The sequence below is a fragment of the Misgurnus anguillicaudatus genome, unplaced genomic scaffold (genome assembly GCF_027580225.2).
Source record: "Misgurnus anguillicaudatus unplaced genomic scaffold, ASM2758022v2 HiC_scaffold_34, whole genome shotgun sequence".
Classification (NCBI taxonomy): domain Eukaryota; kingdom Metazoa; phylum Chordata; class Actinopteri; order Cypriniformes; family Cobitidae; genus Misgurnus; species Misgurnus anguillicaudatus.
In genome coordinates this window covers 4,957,964-4,980,338 of record NW_027395284.1, presented here as the reverse complement: position 1 = coordinate 4,980,338, position 22,375 = coordinate 4,957,964, and the positions used below count along the sequence as shown (strand labels likewise).

The 22,375-nt window shown below is 37.2% G+C and overlaps 1 protein-coding gene and 2 long non-coding RNA genes across 5 annotated transcripts; 1 reads left to right on the top strand and 2 right to left on the bottom strand.

Annotated features, from left to right (window-relative positions):
* Positions 1 to 1,917: 1,917 nt before the first annotated feature.
* On the bottom strand, positions 1,918 to 4,348 carry LOC129420889 (uncharacterized). 3 transcript variants are annotated; one of them, XR_012368905.1, is made up of 6 exons: positions 4,087 to 4,348; positions 3,258 to 3,403; positions 2,846 to 2,939; positions 2,589 to 2,709; positions 2,394 to 2,508; positions 1,918 to 2,256 (listed from the first exon to the last, which is right to left on the bottom strand). It is a non-coding gene; the product is annotated as an uncharacterized lncRNA (long non-coding RNA). The 3 variants fall into 3 exon arrangements; XR_012368906.1 differs by lacking the exon at positions 4,087 to 4,348 and adding an exon at positions 3,505 to 4,048; XR_012368904.1 differs by lacking the exon at positions 4,087 to 4,348 and having other exon boundaries at positions 3,258 to 4,041.
* Positions 4,349 to 10,598: 6,250 nt separating this feature from the next.
* LOC141363401 (transmembrane protein 182-like) lies at positions 10,599 to 21,653 on the top strand. The gene is made up of 5 exons (XM_073866072.1): positions 10,599 to 10,934; positions 13,904 to 14,042; positions 18,754 to 18,849; positions 18,941 to 19,078; positions 20,593 to 21,653. The coding sequence occupies exons 1-5, from the start codon at positions 10,779 to 10,781 to the stop codon at positions 20,856 to 20,858; spliced, it is 795 nt and encodes a 264-aa protein (XP_073722173.1). The 5' UTR covers positions 10,599 to 10,778; the 3' UTR covers positions 20,859 to 21,653.
* On the bottom strand, positions 17,228 to 18,671 carry LOC141363394 (uncharacterized). Its single transcript, XR_012368902.1, has 2 exons — positions 18,413 to 18,671; positions 17,228 to 17,948 (listed from the first exon to the last, which is right to left on the bottom strand). It is a non-coding gene; the product is annotated as an uncharacterized lncRNA (long non-coding RNA).
* Positions 21,654 to 22,375: the final 722 nt, after the last annotated feature.

The window sequence follows — 22,375 nt, the reverse complement described above, 5'->3', positions numbered from 1 at the left end:
AACATGAAACATATTCAGTATTTATCTTCTACAGTAAGTTACTGGCAACCCAGCTGCATAATTACAGCACAATTTAAAAACAGCAAAAACTGTGTATGTTTGATTATCGCTCTGAATCGGATCTATGAAAAAAGTCCTTTATAAAAATGCTATTATCTCAGCCTTCTGCTCAAAATGTGGTATTTTTTAAGAAACCTACCCATATTTGAGAGGTAATAAAGACAGAATGAAACAGGTTTTTTGTTTGAAAGCAGATGGTCTGTTCTTTCATTTGATATAATTCAGGTTTATATATTTAAAGAACAATAGTCCTGCTAATAGTCCTGAATTTATTTTTCATCCATCATTGCTTCCAGGTTTCCATCATCCACATGACTGGAGAAGGATCAGTGGGATGTTTTGCATCAGGACCACAATTACATAACATCCTTCCCTCAGCACAGCATATGACTGAGGAGGATTCCACATGGTCACGTTTACAACCATTACTAGAGAGCTTTCCAGGGCAAACATATTATCAACGGACAGACTCTTGTTTTAGCCCCATGTGGACTGCAATATCCTATATCCCAGGATATATTAATAAGACCTGTGTTGCATAACTATCAGGCATTTTGGTACCATTATGGTATGAGTAGCCAAATAACAAATGATTTTGATCTCCTTACAGCCTCGGGAGTCATTTGAGACTGAGACAGATTTGAAAACAATCCAAGAGAACCATGACCAAAATACATGTCATCAATTGCATAAGCACAATCTCTTTGCAAAGAAGATGATAAATCTGTTTATCTTAGCCTTTAAAGATTTTCCACAGTTTACACAAACCCAATGGCAAATGTGCTTCCTGCCCTCAGCCTGGGAGTCCTTGGAAGAAAAATAGACATTGCAAACCTGGCACAGGCCTACAAGCTTATTCCTCAGGAGAAAACAAGTCGCGGTGATTGTAAGTCTCAAGCATTAAATCTTGTCAAGGTGCCTCTCTGGGTACCAAGGAGGAATAATCAGTTAAAAATGTGTTAAACTGATCAGAGGCCTGTTCTGGAAGTAAAGTACAGTATGAGTCACAGATATGACTAACTTTAAATTATGGACATAAAACTGAAACACTGATCTCAGCAGAGCTAAATGTGCTTTGGGCTGAGGCGATGATGTGAGGCAGTCATTGCGGATTGTGAGGGTGAAGGGAGTCGATAGTATCAACTAACTAAAACACAAACAGAACAAACACAGAGTAACAAGTCTTTGGCTGCGTCCGAAATTGCATACTGTGACAGTACTACAGTAGGTACTGAATTAGATGATCATCAACCATTAAAACAGTAGGTACACAGCAAAATCACTGGTGTTAAAATAACACCCACAGTGTCAAATTTAACACCGGCAAAGTGTGTATATGTGTCCACACTACACTGTGTTAATTTAGTCAAAAGTGTAGTGTTAATTTAACAACACCCATTATATGTTAATTTAACACTCAATATTGTTAAATTTTACACTTTGTTCAACACTATTCATTGTTGTTTCCACACTACACTGGTGTTGGCACACAAATACAGTGTTAAAAATTAACACTCCTAATTTAAAGTCAACACCAGTGTAATGTGAATTCAACAATGTTAAGTGTTAAAATACTGATTAATAGCCACTTTTGTTGCTAATGGGTTGTTTCTATAAAAGAAAAATGACAAGAAATATTGCAAAACCTCTTTTTATTAAAGTAAATCACATTTAATATTTACATTGATACACACAACACTTTGCATTTAACACTGCTTATTTAAATACCTCAGATACAATTAGACACAGAATACAGTATGGAATAATGAAAGTTATCTTATACCACAGCGCAGTGACATGAAAACCACTTATTATAAAGGACCCTAAATCAAATAAGAGTTAAAAAAAATTAGCCACCCTACTCAAAACTTGAATATTAAAATACACTGCAATTACCTTACTGGCAGGCAGAAATGCTTATCCTTCACAATACTAAAGATTTTTTCCATAACAAAACAGACATTTCAATTCAAAAGACGTTTCATTTTTCTTAAACACGTTCCAACCTGGTATTTAGTTCTGTAGTTGTTTTACTGTACAGTAGTGGAAGGCTGCATCAGTGGTCTTCATCATGGAGGGAATGGCTTTTTGGTCCAGAATGATGCAAAAATTCTGGATGCAACTTTTGTTCCCAACGCAGAGCAGGCAGGGCTGTGCTGATCCATCCACCTCAAAGCATGGATTGATGCTCATCACCTAAGTGTTTTAAAATAGTGTATTTGATGAATGTATTTGATGTGTATTTATGAACTTGTATGCATTTACATGGGGTGAACAATGCAAGCAAACTAACTGCTGAATAAATAACTAGAACAAAATACCAAAAAACTTACACAGCACAATCAGTAGCTTCAGTTGCACATTGACCCTCTCCAGTCTTTCTTCCTTTCACAAATGAAGGCAAGAAGTGAATGAGCCACGGAAGAGCTGCCACATCACTGTCCCGTCCTAGCAAAACAGAATTTAAACACCATGAGTGTACAGTTAAACTTTAAAACCGTAAAAGTAACAAACCCATGTACACTTACCATATTTAAACTCCTGTTGACCAGACAGAGGGTCATCCATATCTTCATCAGGATATAGGCTGCAATTATCCTTTAATTGTTGTATGTTGGCTATTTTGCAATACATCACCTCAGCATATTTCTGCAGATTTTCAAAGACAAAAAGGGTCAAGAAAATACCAAAAAGGATGCAGTTTTAACCGTTATTTGAATCAAAATCATCTCAGTATAATCATGTTAGAGACAGTGTACAGTACTAAAGTACTGTGTGTACTCACATAGTTGGTAAGCTCTTATCCTCCAAACTGGGTTAAGGAATAACAGTTCCAGAATTCACGGGTATGCCGTATTCAAATATAGTCTGGTAGGGTCCTATCACAAAAAAATGACAATAAAGACTCTGAAAACTCAACATTCTTTTTATATTAAAAACAGCACTCAAGACAATATGAATCTTCAATTATACATTTTCAAAATAGTAATCAATTTGATTGCTATTTAATATGACATCAATAGCAAAACGATGTATGAGAAGATAATATATTTTTATTAAAGTTGGCAGCAGGTCATGTCACTTTCTTGCCTGATTAATAACCATAATATGTACAAAACTACATATACTAAAAAGATTGGTTAACTGTTCAGTTATGTCAAATAAAATGATTTATATGTATAAATATATAAACTTACCTTCTGTAATGAATTTATATAAGTATTAGCAGTCGTTTCTAATTGGAAGTCATCCATGTCAGGTCTTCTTTAATAAACTGCCCTAAAAACAGCATCTCTTCTGAATGATTTGAAGCACTCAGTGTGTACTTTCACCAAACTAGCATCTATAATGACAGAAAAACAAATGTTCGCCATACACGTTTTACACTTTCGTATGTATTTGCTATTTGCATCTGTCTGACATCTAGCGCCACGAAAAGCTTACAACACACAATGCATCCAATCTGTGCATATTCTGAGGTAAAATGAATTGTTGGTTTGGCGATATTTTCCCTGTTTGCATACATCTAAAAAAAAAAAAAAAAAACACATGACGATGCGGTTGCGGTTTTCTCCGTGTTTTTCAGTAATTTGAATAATTAACCGATATCCGTGCACTCACGTGCATGTAAACGACCTCGTTAACTCACGGTATAGCCTATATGATTACCTCATAACGAGCATCATATGGTGAATAAACGAGCTTTCATTTAACTTAATTTCATACCTTCAATTTGTAGTGCATGTCGCGTTTTATCATGGTTCAATTATTACATTCATTCATATCTCCTGTTAATATTATCCTTTTTGGTTAAAACTTTTAGCTAGCAGTTTAACTTTATACCAAACTAACAAGGGAACAACGTAACACAAGGTAGCTCTGATTAAACTGAACCAAATAACGAACAAACGGGAAATAAAATGGGAAAAATATCTTATTTAGGTTTTTTGGCAAATGGCTGCGTAGAGTCAGACAGAGAAATAACAGTTTAATTTATCTAAACCAAGTGAATATTATGAGATTTACCTGATCTCTTCAGTCCTCCTTTGAAAGAAAATGGCGGTAAAATCCCTGACAGGATATGTTTAGTGGAGGCGTGGCTTGATTTACACCGCTCAGAGTGAAATCTGATAACACCCTTGTTTTACACTGACACTGTCGTGGATATAACACTGGCCTAGCAATGGCAGTGTTATTTTATTACCAGATAGTGTTAAAACAGCATCAACACTGTGTATTTAACACCATCCCTGAAAATTTAACACTGGTGATTTTGCTGTGTACTATTTAGTATAAATATGGATAGTATTAATGATAGTATGAATACATCTGCCATGTTGATACTTTATGTGACATACATAGTCTTAACAACAAAGTGTCAAAAAAGCAGTTGGACGTGTTACAGAGTATTTCTGTGCCAAATGCACTTCACCAGGGTTCGTACAAGTTTCGGAAAGTTTTTTTCAAATACGGAACCAGCTGACAATTTAACGCAGCGTACGCAAACAGTTGCGTAAAGTTAAAGTAAAAGGCGCGTGTCTGCATGCGCATTTATAAGCCCCTCCCTCATTTGTCATGCGCTGATTAACTGGTGGGAAAAATCTGTCACCGCAACAACCCTAACGTCAATCAGCGGGAGAATGAGAACCGAGGATGCTAAGTTACAGGCATCAGTTCACGCGACAGTTTTGTTTTATATCAAGACTCAAAAGTGTGTTTTTGGATGTAAGGAGAAGAAAGCCAACATTATGGAAACAATGGATATAGTTTGGTTATCCTGGGTAGCAGCGAAGTTTTGAGTGTTTATTTAAAAAGTCCCAACCGGGTCATGAGATGCATAAGGTAAGTAAAACTTCTGTGTACATTTTCTATAGGTTGACAGAAGCACTGGGGACCCAATTATGTTGGAAACCTGTGCGTAAGTGCATATAATATAAATGGCACGAACATGCAGTAAATCATAAGTTATGCAGTGTTGTATACAGTGTTGATTGGCTCATGACTCACTCCTCCCGCAGCTTGTAACTCCTCCTTCCTAATTTTTTCGTACGTTATCGGAAAGAATCGCCAGAGCTGTCTTTTATAAATCTGATAAAACTCTCTTTGGAGATATGAGGGATGCAGTACTACTCTATAGGTACTCCAGATAAACATCAGATATGCAGAAACAACGTTGGTTATGGGAGCTTTAAATTAGCACAATTTAACCACAAGGGACAACTGCAATATATATGTATTTGCATTTGAATAGAGCCGCGTTAACGCATCGAGTCCATCAAAGGGTCCAACCTACTATATACTAAGTAGGCAGTTTCATACACACTACACAGCGGCTTTATGTACCTTTGTGTACTTTCCCTGTGGCAAATGTTGGCCAATGTGGAAGTAAAAACAAGATACTTGAAACAAGCTATGTTATACATACAATTAATAGACATACAAATGTATAATTTACAAACAAGCATAGAGGCTGATATAAATTTAACAGGTCTAAAATGGACGGTTGAGTCAAAAACAGAGAGAAAATACTGTTATCGTTTGCTCACATGTCAATACAAAACTATGACTATTAAAGTGTAAAAATAATACAGCCTTTTAAAATGTCAATGGGCTCTTAATTTGATTCACTGTATCGAAAAAATACTGAAAAAATTAAAATGTATTATTTTGTGTTGCACGTAGGGCTGTCACGATTAATTGTGCAAATGCGCGTTTTCTCAATGAATGAATTTGAATGAATTGCGGTGAAATGCCGCCACAAAAGCCAGAGGGCGCTCTCGTGCAGAAACTCCAATTGTGCCACAGAAGAAGAAGCATTACAAATGCTATTCCAGGAAATGTCTAGAGAATATTTATATCGCCGTTCCTTGTATTGTTTCAGGTATTTTCATGATAATAAAGAATATTTTTAATGATTTTGTTTAAAAAGTGTTGCTTTTTCAAATGCACGTTATAAACGACTCCAACTTATAATGATTTTAGATTTATAAGGACTTCTTACTGACCATTTCATTCAAGTGACATTAGCAATCCAGCTAAATGGTATTTTACTTTGTTTTAAATAAGAAGCCGGGCTTGTTGTTGGGCGTGTGTGTGTGAAGTTTTAACGCATCATCCTTTTTGGGAGACGCAGGCGTGAAGTCTTGCGATGCGGACTTGCGGAGACAGGCGGGAGTATTAAATAAGCATAGAGACACAGGCTGCACGTGTGCGTCAAGTTTAAACACCTTGTCTGTTGTGGAAGACGCGCGCGCAAAGTCTTGCGATGCGGAACCAGGCACGAGTATTTAACAAGCATTGAGAGACACAGGCTGCGCGCATGCTTTAAATTGAAACCCCTCGTCAGTTTAGGAGAAGCGCTGTTTTGGTTGACGTGCCTCTCACGGAGAAAGCACAGACATACTTGCGCTCGCTCAATTGGTTAGACTGTCTCAAAGCCTCTCTACATATTTCTCAAATCGCATTATATCGCATCCTTTCTCGATTTGCTAATCGCAACGTTTCACATCGCGATTGCGGTTCGATTTCGATTAATCGCCCAGCCCTACTCAGTACGCTGCATAAGCTCTCATCCTGAATCTGGATGCGACTAAGATGGCGGCATTACCGGATGCGAGTTATTTTGGTTTATAAAGTTTTAAATGTGGATATTTCTACAAGGAAACTGCGCGGATTACCCTCAGAAGGACTTTGTTTATCATTGTGGAGCCGTTTGGATTTATTTTGTGAAGGATGGCTGCACACTTTTTGGACTTGAAGGTCGTGGACCCCATAACTTCACATTTGATTAACTGAAAGATCTAAAACATTTTCTAAAATAACTGAAAATGTCATCGTCTGAAAAATGATGGACATATGCATCTCGGACGGCTTCGGGGTGAGTAAATCATGGGTTAAAATATCATTTTTAGCTGAACTATCCCTTTAAGGGGGGTATTATCCCCTTCTGACATCACAAGGGGAGCTAAATTTCAATTACCTTTTTTTAAATGCTTGCAGATAATGGTTTACCAAAACTAAGTTACTGTTGTTATTATTATTATTATTTTTAGGTTGATAGAAGCACTGGGGACCCAATTATAGCACTTAAACATGGAAAAAGTCAGATTTTCATAATATGTCTCCTTTAATGTGTACAGGTTTGCAGGACACGAGAGTGAGAACAGTATCATATTGTGTCATATGTTCATATTTTGCTGAACCCGTGCTTTATAAAGGCAATCTCCTTTGTGGCAAGCCTGCCATGTGCCCATGTTTTCCTCTGAGCTAAGTGAAACTATCACAAATCACCAAAACCCAGTGTGGTCAATTACACAATATTTATGCAACAACGCCAGCCTCACGAGATCCAACATGGTAAACCTGACAAACTTATATAGACGGATGTCTAACAGTCCATCATTTACCAACGACTGCACGAGACCTCTCTTAGGGCCTGAGTAAACAGATCAGCTATTTATAACTTATCACATATGCATAATGATCCCAAACATTATTGGTGGTTTGTACAACCAAACAGCATAAGTAACGTTAGTACAATGGCGCACTTTATCATAAACCACATCCTTATTAAGTAACGAGCCGTAATAAGAATGTTTACAAGTTTACAATTACACATGCCATATGATTTTGAAAGCACTTGCCAAAGTTGAAACGTACACCCCGTTTCACTTTCACAATGCATGATGTCAGATAATTTAGCAAAAGAAAACACTGGCCTTTCAAGTCACACTGCATTCATACTTTAACCTTCCGCCGCCGACTAATGACACTTCCAGGCTTTTCCCTGCGACAAGAATCGTTAGTAGCTTTCGCTTTGGTCTTCAAAGATTTCTCACATAAAACCTCGTAACACACTATTAAATTACGATCAAATGATACATCACAACCGAGTGGATAACAACGCTACAAACCTAACTTATTTTTAGTTCGATCGCCTTGCGCACTACAGACCACAGAAACAGCACGCACGTTACTTATTGCATTTCTGTGGTTTTGTAACCATCAAATAACATCAAGACTCTTCTTAATGTTTCACAAATAATATGTACTCACATCCCAGTGGGTCGCTAGGTCAATCCATATCGTTGGGAAGAGTTAAAGATGCTTTCTAATCTCTGTTGCCAAATTCCAGCGCTCTGCCTCCTGCGCTTCTCTGCTGCAGGGCGAGACTCCGCCCTTGTGCGTGACGCCACCATGTCCGGTCCCGCCCTTTCCACGCGCTCTGTCTGCAGATACACGTGCAAGCGCGTTCACTCAGGCAACACAAACAAATAATCTGATTTAAGGAGACAATAAAAGTAAAACAACGCGTTAGTTTAATATTCTGGTTTGTCTAAGGAAATGTATTTACACGATTCGTCTAAGTAATACATTTAGTAGAGTTACTACTATATTTGTTTTATTATGTTTTAAATACGTTGAAACTAGCGAATACAATCCTTAAACAAAAATCTGCACGTTTTTTATGTAAAGCCAGGGAGTTACTTAAGATGGACGGTCATTGCTGTAATTTTTGTTTAAGAATAAAACATTATATTTAAAATAAAAAATATACCTTATTAATAAATATTATATATTATAATACATTTTCTAATAGTGAGATAAAAGTCTCCGATGCGTGCCTACTGTTTTCATCTTCATGCATCAGTGCATAACAGGTGTATTTCATGCCATGCAAAAAATATGAAAACGTACAGATTCTTAGCTCTATTCTGCCATCATGTGGATGATTGTAAATATGCACATCGTTGTTAATTCTTTAAACATATTTGGGTGGTTTCCCAGACTGGGATTAGCTTAAAACAGGACTAGGCCTTAGTTTAATTATGAAATATAACTAGTTTGAATAAACATGCCTTACTAAAAACATACTGGCGTGCATTTTAAAGAAAAACAAAGGGCACTGATGTATTTTAAGATATGTCAGTGCATGTTGTTTTCAGTTTTGACAGCTCTTATATTTATTTTAGTCTAGGACTAGTCTAATCCCTGTCCGGGAAACCACCCCTTTGTCTTAATAGTCTTAATTAGTCTACTTTAAAAAAAAAATCAACTAAATATTTGTTTTAAAATATGATAATGTGACTAACATTGAATTAGTACAACTAAATGATTTTATTTTGTATTAATTATCACTATATATTAAAGTTTTTGGTAACATATAGTTTGTTCTCTGTCCAACTTTAAGGGGGCGACTCCCCAGCACCCCCTATTGGCCAACCGCCAAACTACTTTATATTGATACTACATACTACTAAAATGTACTAGCATTACAAATAGGTGTGTACAAATTGACTATGAAAGTTTATTAAAACAGACAGAAAAACACAACAACTAAAGTGGCAAAGATTGATGTAAAGATTTTAATTTATTATCTTTCCTCACAGGCTAAACTTTCTTTTGTATCAAAGTAACATCATCAAAATAAAACTTTTTCTGCTTACTTTGTGGCCACACTTTAGGTATTCTTCACCATGTTCCCTGGGGAAAAAAAACACATGACTCATTTTAACCAGATTTGAACTAGGCTCCAATACAATTCTCTGCGTTGTTTTGAGGAACTGGAAAATACGAACCACAGCCGTGCCTCAGATGATGGTATATTATGTAAAATATAGGTGAACTATGCAAAGGTGGAACTGTATTTGGTAGCATCAAAAATTAGGTCAAGCTAAAAGCTTTATATTGTAGTCTGTGATTTTTGATGCTACAACCTATAGTATATGAATTTGATATGGCCCCTAGCTGTCACTGGTGCTGTACCCTTTCAAAATGTTCACATTTGCACCTAAAGAGTACATATTATTACCTCAAAAGTATATTGGTACCATAATGTAACCTGTACTTTTTGTAAATGGTACATTTTAGGATCTTTTTTAAAGGGTGCTGCCCATGTGACGGCCTGCAACCATTTTTTTATTCTGACAGTGTAAACACCAACATATTTTGCATGTTTATTTACTATTTACTTTTATTACATTGTAAGTAACACACTGTATGAACATAGCTAAAGTAGACGGTGTGTAATGACACTAATCGATTGGGGAATACATTGTGGGAAAAGTGATATTTTTATTTTGGGGAAATTAAGCATGTGTTCTTTTTTCAGATATTAAACAGAAATATTATAACACTTAAGTTAATATTTCACTGTTGTTATTACTCAGGAATATACATTCATTTAACAGGGGTAGATCTGTTTCAAAGTCAAATAAACTTTTTATAGTAGTACATCTATTTTTATTAAACATGGTTACTGAATACTGACACCAGCAACACATGATGACAGATGCTATTTTCTATACCATTACATCAGTACGTAACAATTTAGATCAGAACAGATTGTGTAACCTAATATGAATAGTGCTACAATCATAAAATAATTATCACATTATACACACATACTGCCATTTAAATATTGTATAAAGATGAATTTTAATCCTTGCTATTTATTTTGCTACTAGATTAGACATCTGTTTAAAATAAGTCTTTACAGAAGTCCAAGAATAGTGATGTCAGGTCTTTTTTTAGCATGGGTCATGGCACAGTGGCCACACTAGTAAGAGTCCGAACTCAGATTTTGATAGAAGGACAAGAAATAATGTGAAGACTAAAGAAACTGATTAACAAAGCAGATGGAGATGGTTTTGGGAACAGAGACCAAGAAGTAAAAAAAATTCAGAGACAGAGACCGACAGAAAGACGATCCAGCAGCCATGCATCTGGAAGTTTTACGGTTCTTGGCTGGGTTCTTTGGAGCTCTAAGCTTAATATTTCTCTTGGGGTCTCTTGGGTCTGATTACTGGCTTTTGGTATCTGAATCTTGTGAACAAGGTGATGTGGCAGTTTTCAGACCATGGAGAGTCACAAAGGTAAGGGTTGGGCATATTTACTATACCATGTGTTTGAAAGTTCAAACTTCGGAACATGTGCTTTATCTATTTTTAAGAATACATTATACATATTTACATGTTTAAATGCTTTAATGTTCAAATTGTAATATCATAGAGCTTTAATCTGCACTGTATCAGTATTATAAAGTTTAAAACAAGTTTGTAGTTTTAATTGGGAAAAAAAATGTAAAAATGCTACGGTAAAACCCTGTTTAATTGTAAAAAACTTGAAATATACAGTTAAAACTGTAATAGATTTAACAAAACACAGAAAGTCGTGTTATAGTCACCCAAAATTTTATTAATTTATTCGTGTCCATGGCATGAAATTCAGCTTTTTATGTGCCTTGAGCACAAATGTCTTTTTCGTGACACTCGCATGAATTTCTATGAAATTTGTTTAATTTTGTGTATTGTTTTCTCATTGTTTTTTACTATTTTCTTCTTATTGTCATTTGGGGTTGGAGTTAGAATCACTTTCTGTTAAATTTTTAGACATCCCAACCCGAACTCTAACCCCATCTCCAGGCGAGAATAGTTTTAAAAGCGGAAGAAAAACATGTAAAAAACTAATACATAAAAGTACATCGTAACCCAAACCCCAAATTTAATCCAACCCCAAGAGACAATGATTTAAAAATAGTAAAAAAAATTATAAAATAATACATAAAATAACACAAAAAAGAAAGTTGTGCCACGGACACGAATTTGTTTTTTTATAGAATTTTGTGTGAATGTCACGAAAAAGACATTTGTGGCCAAGGCACAAAAAAGCTGAATTTCGTGCCATGGAAACTGATATATTAATACTGGCTGTTTCTCAATATGCGTTCTTCAGCGATCTTGCATCCTCGTGTCCTCGCTCTACGTCATCATTAACGGTCGAAGTTCATTCCAATTCTCAAGAACGCAAGGACAGAGGACGCGCGAAAATACCCGGATGTGTTCTTGATATCGAGGATGCATCGAGTGCAGACTTGCTGAAATCGCTTTACGCCCCAGAAGTCTTTGCGGCAAAACTTCCGAGTTCGTTCTTCCAAGGTCGCCTGGCAAGACCGATCTCCACGAGGACGCAAGTCCGTTCTTTGCGTTCTTGGAATTGAGAAACAGCCACTGTCACGGTTAATCCGTGTCATGTCTTGTTTCTGTTCCGATTGTTATCACCTGGACATTCATTGATTAATTACCTGCCTCATCACACCTGTTTGTCATTTAGTCTGTGTATATATACCTCTGTCTTCTGTTTGCTCACTGCTGGATCATTGTCATTGATACCCTGTCTGTTCCTGTGTTCATGTTCCTGCCTTCACCATGTCTGCCCTCGTGTGTTTATTATTAAATGTTATTTATTTTTGAACCTTGCATTTGCGTCCTGTCCTTACAACCCTTCCGTGTCGTGACAGAATGATCCAGCCAAACTGGACGCAGCAGGTTCACGGAGGGCGGCTCCCCCAGGAGTTTCGTCGAGGGGGAGTAGTGACATCGGGGTTCATTCCCCATCAGCCCCGATGTCTCTTGGGGACCACCGTGAGCGATCGCTCGCTCCTGCGGGCCTGCGGGAGGAGGATCGGCCCAGGCGGTCCCCCAACGGTTGAGTCGTCGTCGACGGTCCCTCGGAGGACCACCATCCTGCTCGCAGGGGGATCCGGAACGGACCACGCCCGATCATTTCCCTGGGGTGGCTACCGAGGGTCTCCGTTTCCGCGAGGGGATGGGAGATGATTTCCGGGGGCATCTGATCGTCGACGATTCCCAGGAGGGGGGTAATTCGTCTGCCTCGGTTCTCGGAGCGATCGCTCCGGTTCTCCTGGCGCAGTCCGGCCAACCGTCCTGTTGGTCTCATCCCGGCGGCTGCCGGCTTCGCCAGGGTCCCCAAGCCCTCCACCCCTCCCTTAGACTCTCGCTACCAGACTTTGTTTTTGTTGTGTTTTATGTGAGTGTCTGGTAGCCACTCGTAGAGGGGAGGGTAATGTCACGGTTAATCCGTGTCATGTCTTGTTTCTGTTCCGATTGTTATCACCTGGACATTCATTGATTAATTACCTGCCTCATCACACCTGTTTGTCATTTAGTCTGTGTATATATACCTCTGTCTTCTGTTTGCTCACTGCTGGATCATTGTCATTGATACCCTGTCTGTTCCTGTGTTCATGTTCCTGCCTTCACCATGTCTGCCCTCGTGTGTTTATTATTAAATGTTATTTATTTTTGAACCTTGCATTTGCGTCCTGTCCTTACAACCCTTCCGTGTCGTGACAAATACAATTTTGCGTGACTACTTTCCGTGAGATCATTTTGCTTAAATTTAATGGTAAAATAAAGTAAAACGTGTGGTTTTTGAAAGTAAAAGCCCTGAATTACCATATATTTTATAGTGAAATCTCTTTTATGTTCAAATGTGTTGAAAAACGGTGAAAAACAGTAAAAACAAATTCCCAAATTGTATTTTACACACATTAGAGGGTTTTATGTTACATTTCGTGTGATTTAATTAATGTTTATTACATGTCTTATAAAATTTGAGTGAATTTGTGCTTAAAACAAAGGTTTATGAAAAAAGTAAACTTATTTTAAAAAAAAAATCTTATTCCATTGGCAGATTTTTTTGCTTGTTTTAAGCACTAATTTACTTAAAGTTTATATTTTTTGTTTAAAAATTAGACTTATTTTACTAGGTCATTTTGTTCATCAAGAAAAGACATCTTAATTTAAGAATCTTTAGATATTTTTTAATGAAAACAAGACAAAAATACTAAGTAAGAAAGTCATTTTTTGCAGCATACCGTAAAATAAATGATTGTTTACAGTATAAATGCTTATTGTGATGATGCTTATGCTTTATTTCTTTTACAGAAGTCAACACTGAACAAGCACCAAACTGTTATGACATTCTTAACAACTTTAATCTTATAACTTGTTTATTGACTTTTTTATTTATGTTTGATTAGGATATTTTAAATACACAACCAGATGAAAGTTTTCCGGTAGAAAACATGCCTCTCCTCTATCACGAAGGCCTCTTTTGGAGATGTTCTTATCAGAAGGGTTCAAATGGAGAACAGGAAAGCATGTTGGCTTTTTGGATCAGTAAGTTATTTGTTTATTTTATCATTTTTTAAAACCTATCAGTGGCAGCCGGTGACTTCTTTTTGCAAAGCTCATCACAACATGTATAGCCTGTTATGTGTGTGGCTCGTCATTTTAAAATATTTTCGGCGCGTCATGTAACTAATGTGCATCACGCGTGGTTGCGTGTGCTGCAGATGCTTTGAAGGAGTTTATGATAAAAGATACTCGCTTAATCTCATGTGTAATCAAAGTTTAGTGTTAAGTTAGTGTCTTGCGAGTATTTCGTGAACGTTAACATCTCTTTTATCAAAAATCCTTTTGACGTGTGTGCAGCAGGCACATATTTTGACAAGACACATGATGCGCATGAAGCAACAAACGCATATTTTGAAATGACGAGGCACGAGCAACACACATGACACTCCGAACACATCTCTTGGAAGAGCAGTCACAGGCTGTTTTGTCTTTGTTGAACAGACCAGAATTAATTGCGTGGAAAAGTTTTCCTTAACCGAATTAAGTTTATTGAACAAGATATTTTTATGACCAATGAAAATATATTTATTAAGTTGGTGCAACAAAAGATTATTTGTTTAAATTAACTTATTGTATTCTTGTTGTACAAGCCTAAACTAATTTCGTGGAAAAGCTTTCCTTAATTCAATCATGTTGAATGAACAAACATCAAGACTTTTTTTGAGTGTACTGAACTTACACTAATGCAAACATACAGTACATTCTGTACAAATGCATCTACTCTTTACTTCCTCTTATTTTGATTACTGAAACCCAGACATTTTTGTAATATATTGTTTTACATCATCCTACACATTTATATGTTTGATATAAGGCCATGTCAAAGATTTAAATCAATGTCAAATAAATCATTGAAATCAAACCTTCACTGTAAAAAATCCAACTTTAAAATGTTCATTCAACAAAGAACATTAAGTAACTTGAACAAAGATTTCTTTGATGAAGGGCGTCAGTTGATTATTTTGTGTTCACTGAATGAAAAGAGCATAATCATTCAGCTAACAAATATTATTTTGTTGACTGGACTTAGATGAAAAAGTTTTTGTCCAATTCGTTCACCCAACTTGCCAACCTGAGTAATCTGAACAAGCAATTTAAAAAAAAACAATGGTCGGAATGGTTCCCAGCATGCATTGCGACATGTTCACTTCTTTGGTTAATATTTACTAAAAAAGATGACTGTTTTAATGTTTGCTGGATTTATTTATGTTGTTATGTTGTTAATGTTAGTTATATGTTGTATTTAGAGTAATTTTTAAAGAATTATGTTTGTTCATTGTTACCATGATTGAGAAGTGTGTGTTCAGTGTAGAGGGCAGCACAATGAGTTAGCGCGCATCATTGTTGCCTCACAGCAAAAAAAGGTCTCTGTTTCAAAAAAGGACTAAGTCAGACAAAGACTTTGTTAAGGAGACCTTTCTTTGTGGAGTATGCATGTTCTCTCTGTGACATTGTGGGTTCACTCCCATAGTCCAAAACATGCAGATGCTTTTATCCAAAGTGACTTACACTGCATTAAAAGCTAGACATTTTTATCAGTACTTGTGTTCCCTGGGTTTGAACCCATGACCTTTTGCGCTGCAAACACAATGTTCTACCACTGAGCTACACAGGAACACAAGAACTGTCCTTTACCCAACTTGTATGTGTATTAACTTTATGGATAGATGCTGGAATACAGTTGTAATAGTTGAGAGGACTTAAGTCACTACACTCTAAAAAAACAAACGGTGCTATATAGAACCAAAACTGTTGCTTTGGATCGTAATCATAGAAGAACCGTTTTTAGTGCCATATAGCACCGGTGAAGCACCAGTGAAGCACCTGTGTAGAACCATATAGGTGCCATATAGAACCACTATAGCACCAAATATGGTTCTACATAGCACTATATGGTTCTACACAGGTGCTTCACTGGTGCTTCACCGGTGCTATATGGCACTAAAAACGGTTCTTCTATGATTACGAGCAAAGAACCACTTTTGGTGCTATATAGCACCGTTTGTTTTTAGAGTGTAGTTGAGTAAACTTAGAAGTTTGCTCATAGCCTAATCAGTTTAAGTTGGTTCAACTTTTGGTGTAAGTTGTCATTGCTCAGTAAATTGAGTTAGGTGAACTACATCATCCAAAAGTTGAGTAAACTCAAAAAAGCTGTGCAGCAAGTTGCCTTGAAAATGTAAGTTAAGTCAACTTTTTATTTTTTACAGTGTTGATGCTATTCACCTTATTCCGCCACGCCCCTTTTTAATTCTTCGCTCTTCCGCATTTTGTCAACCGACTTCCGCTGCTAATATGGCACAGTGCATTCGGTGGTTAGTTTGGGGGTTAGAAGATTGTTTGTAGTTCACTATAACTTTAGCCAAATGACAAATATCGCTACTGCTGTTAATGTTTTAAATTAGGAGCACGGAGAAAACTTCATAAGACGCTCGGATAGTCTTATATCGTCCCATCAATCGTCTCGTGGTTAGACGATATGAAGCGGCCGCGGCAAGTAACCTATGGGACATATTACCTCGTCCTGTCAGGAGTTGATGGATCAGCATTGGAAATTATTAAAGTACTTATGCCTACCAATATTTACACAGTGATTTCGTCTTTTTTAAAGCAAATGTGCACCTTAGCCAGTCCAATAACTATTTCGTTTTTATGTGGTACCATGATAGAATTCATTTGCAAACTTGCCAACACTTATTCCTTCAAAAATCCTTTTAAGTGGAATCTACAAAGCTCACATATGATTTAAGAAATTCCTTACAGATAATATCTGATCACACTGTAAAGGTTTATATAACTGCATGGCAGGTTACATCTGATCACATAGTAAATGTTTAATATAACTGCACAACATCTGATCACATTGTAAAGGTTTAATATAAATGCACAACATCTGATCACATTGTAAAGGTTTAATATAAATACACAACATCTGATCACATTGTAAATGTTTAATATAAATGCACAACATCTGATCACATTGTAAAGGTTTAATATAAATGCACAACATCTGATCACACTGTGAATGTTTAATATAACTGCACAACATCTGATCACATTGTAAAGGTTTAATATAAATACACAACATCTGATCACATTGTAAAGGTTTAATATAAATGCACAACATCTGATCACACTGTAAATGTTTAATATAAATACACAACATCTGATCACATTGTAAAGGTTTAATATAAATGCACAACATCTGATCACACTGTAAATGTTTAATATCACTGCATGACATCTGATCACATATGAAGGTTTAATGTAACTTTACAACAGGTAAAGCAAGACCACCCTGCAATAAATTAAGACACAGCTTTATCGGAGTCATCAGGAGCTGATCCCAAGTGTTTATCTGGAAGCTGTTGGTATATGTACTGGTAAAGTGCTTGGCGACTGTGTAATTGATGCAATATCAACCCTCTGTAAAGCTGACACAAAGATGGTTGTTTCTCAGTAGAGATATGTACATTTGTGCCAGCTCAACACATTGAAGCAGTTTCTCGGACAGGGTTTACAGGACTAGGATTTAATTATATTAGGACATTTTAGTTTTTGCAAACAAACCCTACAAAAAAACAAGACTGGTGCGCATCTTGTGACAAAACAATGGCACTCTTATATGTTGAGGTATGTCAGTAAAAGGTGTTTTTAAATTATTGTAGCTCAAATATGCATTTTAGCCTGGGACCAGGATAAGCCCTGTCAGGGAAACTGCACCATTGTTTTCCCATATCAGATGTAGGTTGCTTCAGGTTGAGTTGTGATTTTAAAGTGTAGTTCTGGTCAGAGACGGATGGATCCTCCCATTGTGTTTCTGCATCACATTAGGAACATCACAGGTATCATCCTCACAGTTGTCCACTGCATCACTACACATCAATGCATCTGTGAAAACAATATAACCATAAACAGTTTTATGTTAGTATTTAAAATAAACTTGCATCATGAGAATTAATATATAAATGGCACCCATACTTAAACAGAACAGTGTGTAAGAGAGAGATGCATTAAATAGAGACAGTAACATTATACACACAACCTTTAACTTCAGTGTTAAATAATACGTTGTTTAATAGGTCATTATCAATATCTGAATGAGAAATGAACTGACATTCTAGCATCTGAAATCTCAGTAACTTGTAGGAATCACGTGGGCTACTGTAAGAATGTAAATGTACTATAATATCTCATTGTACTATCGTAAATATAAAAATATAGGTGGACAATTAAAACCATTCAAATAGTTGCATTTTATAAACTAACGTTACTGATCTTAAGTGTATTTGTAGAACGGACTTCACAAATCTAACTTTAGGCGAACGAGAACAAAGTTAGCTAAGATAGCTTACCTGAAACTGGCCACATTTTCAACACCCGGCGTGGTTTAAAGTTTCCGGAACATCGTAGTCGAACCATTACTTGGGATAAGGGTGTTCCTCAGTTTGCTTAAAATTGGTAAGAAAGAAACATAAAGGCGCTCGAGTGAGCTTTTTAAGCTTAACGCGTCGCCTTCAGTCACTGCCTCAGCTGCTCACCGTCTATGCGGCCGGAAGAACGTTGACAAAATGAGCGAAATGGCGCCGCCCTTGTTGTCGTGAAAAATAAGGTGAATACTGATTTCACAGACAGGGCCACATTTATTCTAATTTAGCTGGCAATTATTTGTATAAAGATTCAATTTTTTTACCAGCCAACCAGCCATACCAGAAGGTTTGCACGCCAGCCTACCTGTCCCATGCTCCTGTCTCTATTACCAATGGCCTTCCAACTTCAGATTATGCCACAGGTGAGAACCTTCATGAAATGGTCTTTGATTAGGATTCATCATCATTACCTCATCATGTTTAAAAAATAATTTTGAATTTCTTTAATTCTAGTGCAAAGGGCATTTTGGTGTGCTATTTTTGTGCTGGGAGCCTCCTCTATGTTGATTGGAGGGTTTGTCACAATCTGCGCAACACCAAGGACCAGCCTTCGCCTGTATGAGGCTGGAGGGTCTCTCTTTATAACTGGAGGTAAGGAATGTGAAACACATTCATGACCATTTGTAATATTTTACCAGTTAGAAAAGATAAAGTAGTTGCAATTTTGCCCCACTTACATATAGACCTTTTGCGAGTCGACATCACAGTTACGTCATGCGCGCAATGTGGTGGCAGAAAAACAGTGGAAATGAATGAGACACGAGTGAAACGAACAATATAACTCACTAGAAAACGTCTGGTTGTGCTGTTGAGTGTCAGAATAGGAATGCCAAAATAGATGACCTACATTTTTATAGTATACCGTCATCGAAGACACCATTTGAAGAAAAACGTAGGTGTTTAGGATTGCAATAAGCCCTCAACCGGACAGACTGGAGTGAGGAAATCATTTGGAAATGTAAAGTGTTAATAATATATAAACAGGCCTATACAAATTCATTTGTATGTAAACATAATAGTTTTAGAACAAACACGTAGGCTATAAATATAAGGAAGAAATTGAAAACAGGAAAATTATGAAATAGTTAATAAAAGATATACAGAATACATGATAGTATTGCTCTTAAAAGTATGTCAGCGATTCATACTGTAAAAATGATTGATTTACCAATAAAGAACAACACTCTAAAAACAAACGGTGCTATATAGCACCAAAAGTGGTTCTTTGCTCGTAATCATAGAAGAACCGTTTTTAGTGCCATATAGCACCGGTGAAGCACCAGTGAAGCACCAATGTAGAACCATATAGGGGCCATATAGCACCACATATGGTTCTACATAGCACTATTTGGTTCTACACCGGTGCTTCACCGGTGCTATATGGCACTAAAAACGGTTCTTCTATGATTACGAGCAAAGAACCACTTTTGGTGCTATATAGCACCGTTTGTTTTTACACACACGCACACACACACACACACGCGCACACACACACACACACGCGCACACACACACACACACGCGCACACACACACACACACACACACACACACACACACACACACACACACACACACACACACACACACACACACACACACACACACACACACACACACACACACACACACACACACACACACCAGTAGCCAAGTCATTTAAACTTTTAATTTATTTCAAAAAATAAACGTAACTGGAAAACGTTATAAGAAACATTACACTTAAGAGAAATATTGGGGAAACAGACTTCTACAGAACACCGAGTCCATAAAAATCACAGTTTAACGCTAAAACACTTCACACCGCTATTGCGGAGCTGTCACTTTCTGCCACCAGTTGGGCTCCGCCCACAAAAAACGTCATCTTCGTTTGCAAACATGCAAAAGGTCTATAGGTTAGGTTATGCTGCTGTGGGAGCATTACATTTTTATACAAATAATATTATTATTATACTACAGTATCAAGTCATACAAATTAATATAAACTCCGAATTCACTTGTGGGGTTGGATTAAAAAAATAAATCAGTCATTATAATACCTATTTTGCTACTTATACATTCTTTCAAATGAATACACTCAAACATTGTTTTCTCTCCCTCCTGCAGGTGTCTTAATCTTCTCTGTAGTGTTGATGTTTGCTTTATGGATGCAGGTCTCAGACTCTTTAGAGAGGTACGGTCTTCAGCGCAGGCGGTTAGTTTGTCCCAGTCTGCAGCTTAGTGTGCATTACGGTCCATCCTTTATGTTGGCTCCCACTGCTGCCTTCCTCAGCCTTCTCACTGGCCTGTTCCTCCTGCTCATTTCATCAACCAGCAGGGCATCAAGGAACACAGAGAAGCTGCTGTTCTCGATGCGGGAGGAATGTGTGTAGCTCTGTTGTTTAAATATGGTGTGTATGTCCAAAGGAACTGTTGTAATAACACTGTACTGTTAAGAACATGAGCTGACCCAGGGGAAATTGATTTTGCTGATCTAGGCATTGCAGTTAACACTTTGTCAGTACCAAAGTGACTTTCTACAACAGAAAAAGTAATACAGGACATCTTACTGGTCAAACTCCTGGACCTCATTACTTTAAATTCAACATCAGATATATCTTGTGATTGTCTTAACACAACAGTAATGTCATGTTTAGTATGGACAGACATTTGTTTATTGTTGGAAACAGGCTGCATTAGGGGTGGGGGATAAATCGATTCTTCGATGTGGACGTGGACAATTCTGAATCTATTACAAAAATCGATTCTTAAAAGTTAGTTTACAAAATAATAACATGACTTTATCAGAACCAAAAGGCATATCTCAACTGCGGGAGTGAGCACACGGACAGCATGAGAGCGCACATTGCACGGGCACCTACAGCGGAGCTTACATGAGCAGTAGAGAAAGAAAAAACAAATACATTTAGGACAGCCCCGTTTGACTAATTAAAACCGCAAGAAAACTAAATACACCCGATGGTCTTTCTCTGCTTTTTCTCTGTTCAGTGAGTGGCAGGGAGAAACATTGCCTTTAATTTACAGAGTAAGAATCAATTCTGAATTGAACCGTGAGGGTCCAAACGATTACCACTCCTGTAGATGAATATCAGCTGATGTCACTCAATTGTTTTCCGCCATTTTGAGTACCTGAAGTGGTATAGCAAAAGAACTATAAGCTATGCCTTCAATATGTTGTGAGCATCAAAATCACTATTTTTACAACACTAAGAAGGCTCGACACAACATGATACTTTGCTCGAAGTATCACCTGTGTCTCTACACGTGAATTCATTGCATTGCATCGCATTGAGAACATTGTTTGTGTACACAGAGTTTATTAAAAATAAGGTTTTGAACAACTGACTTTGGTTGTTTTGGCGTCCGCTCGCCACCATCTTCCCAGTCAATATGTATGAGGGAGCTCCTAAAGCATAGTTCCATATAAATGCACGGATAAATCGTTGTTTTGTTGCAAGTGAAAAACAATATTGACCTTCTAGTTGAAAAACGAGCCTAATATGAGATTCATTCATTCGCATTCGGAAATCGATTCTTTACGTCTGGCAAAGATGACGAGCGGACGCCAAAACAACCAAAGTCAGTTGTTCAAAACCTTATTTTTAATAAACTCTGTGTACACAAGCAATGTTCTCAATGCTCGTGTTCATGTGTAGAGATCCAGGTGATACTTTGAGCAAAGTTTCATGTGGTGTCGTGCCGCCTTAGTGTTGTAAAAATAGTGGTAGTTCGGTAGCAGCGGACAGCGGCTGGAAGAGCGCATCAGGTACGAGTAGGCATCACACCCTAACCAAGATTTTTTTTAAAGTAGCGTTTCTTTTTAAGACAGTCGAGGTGCAAAATGTTGTCTTTCGTAGCCCTTTGCAGTATCGGTAAGAATCATAGACAG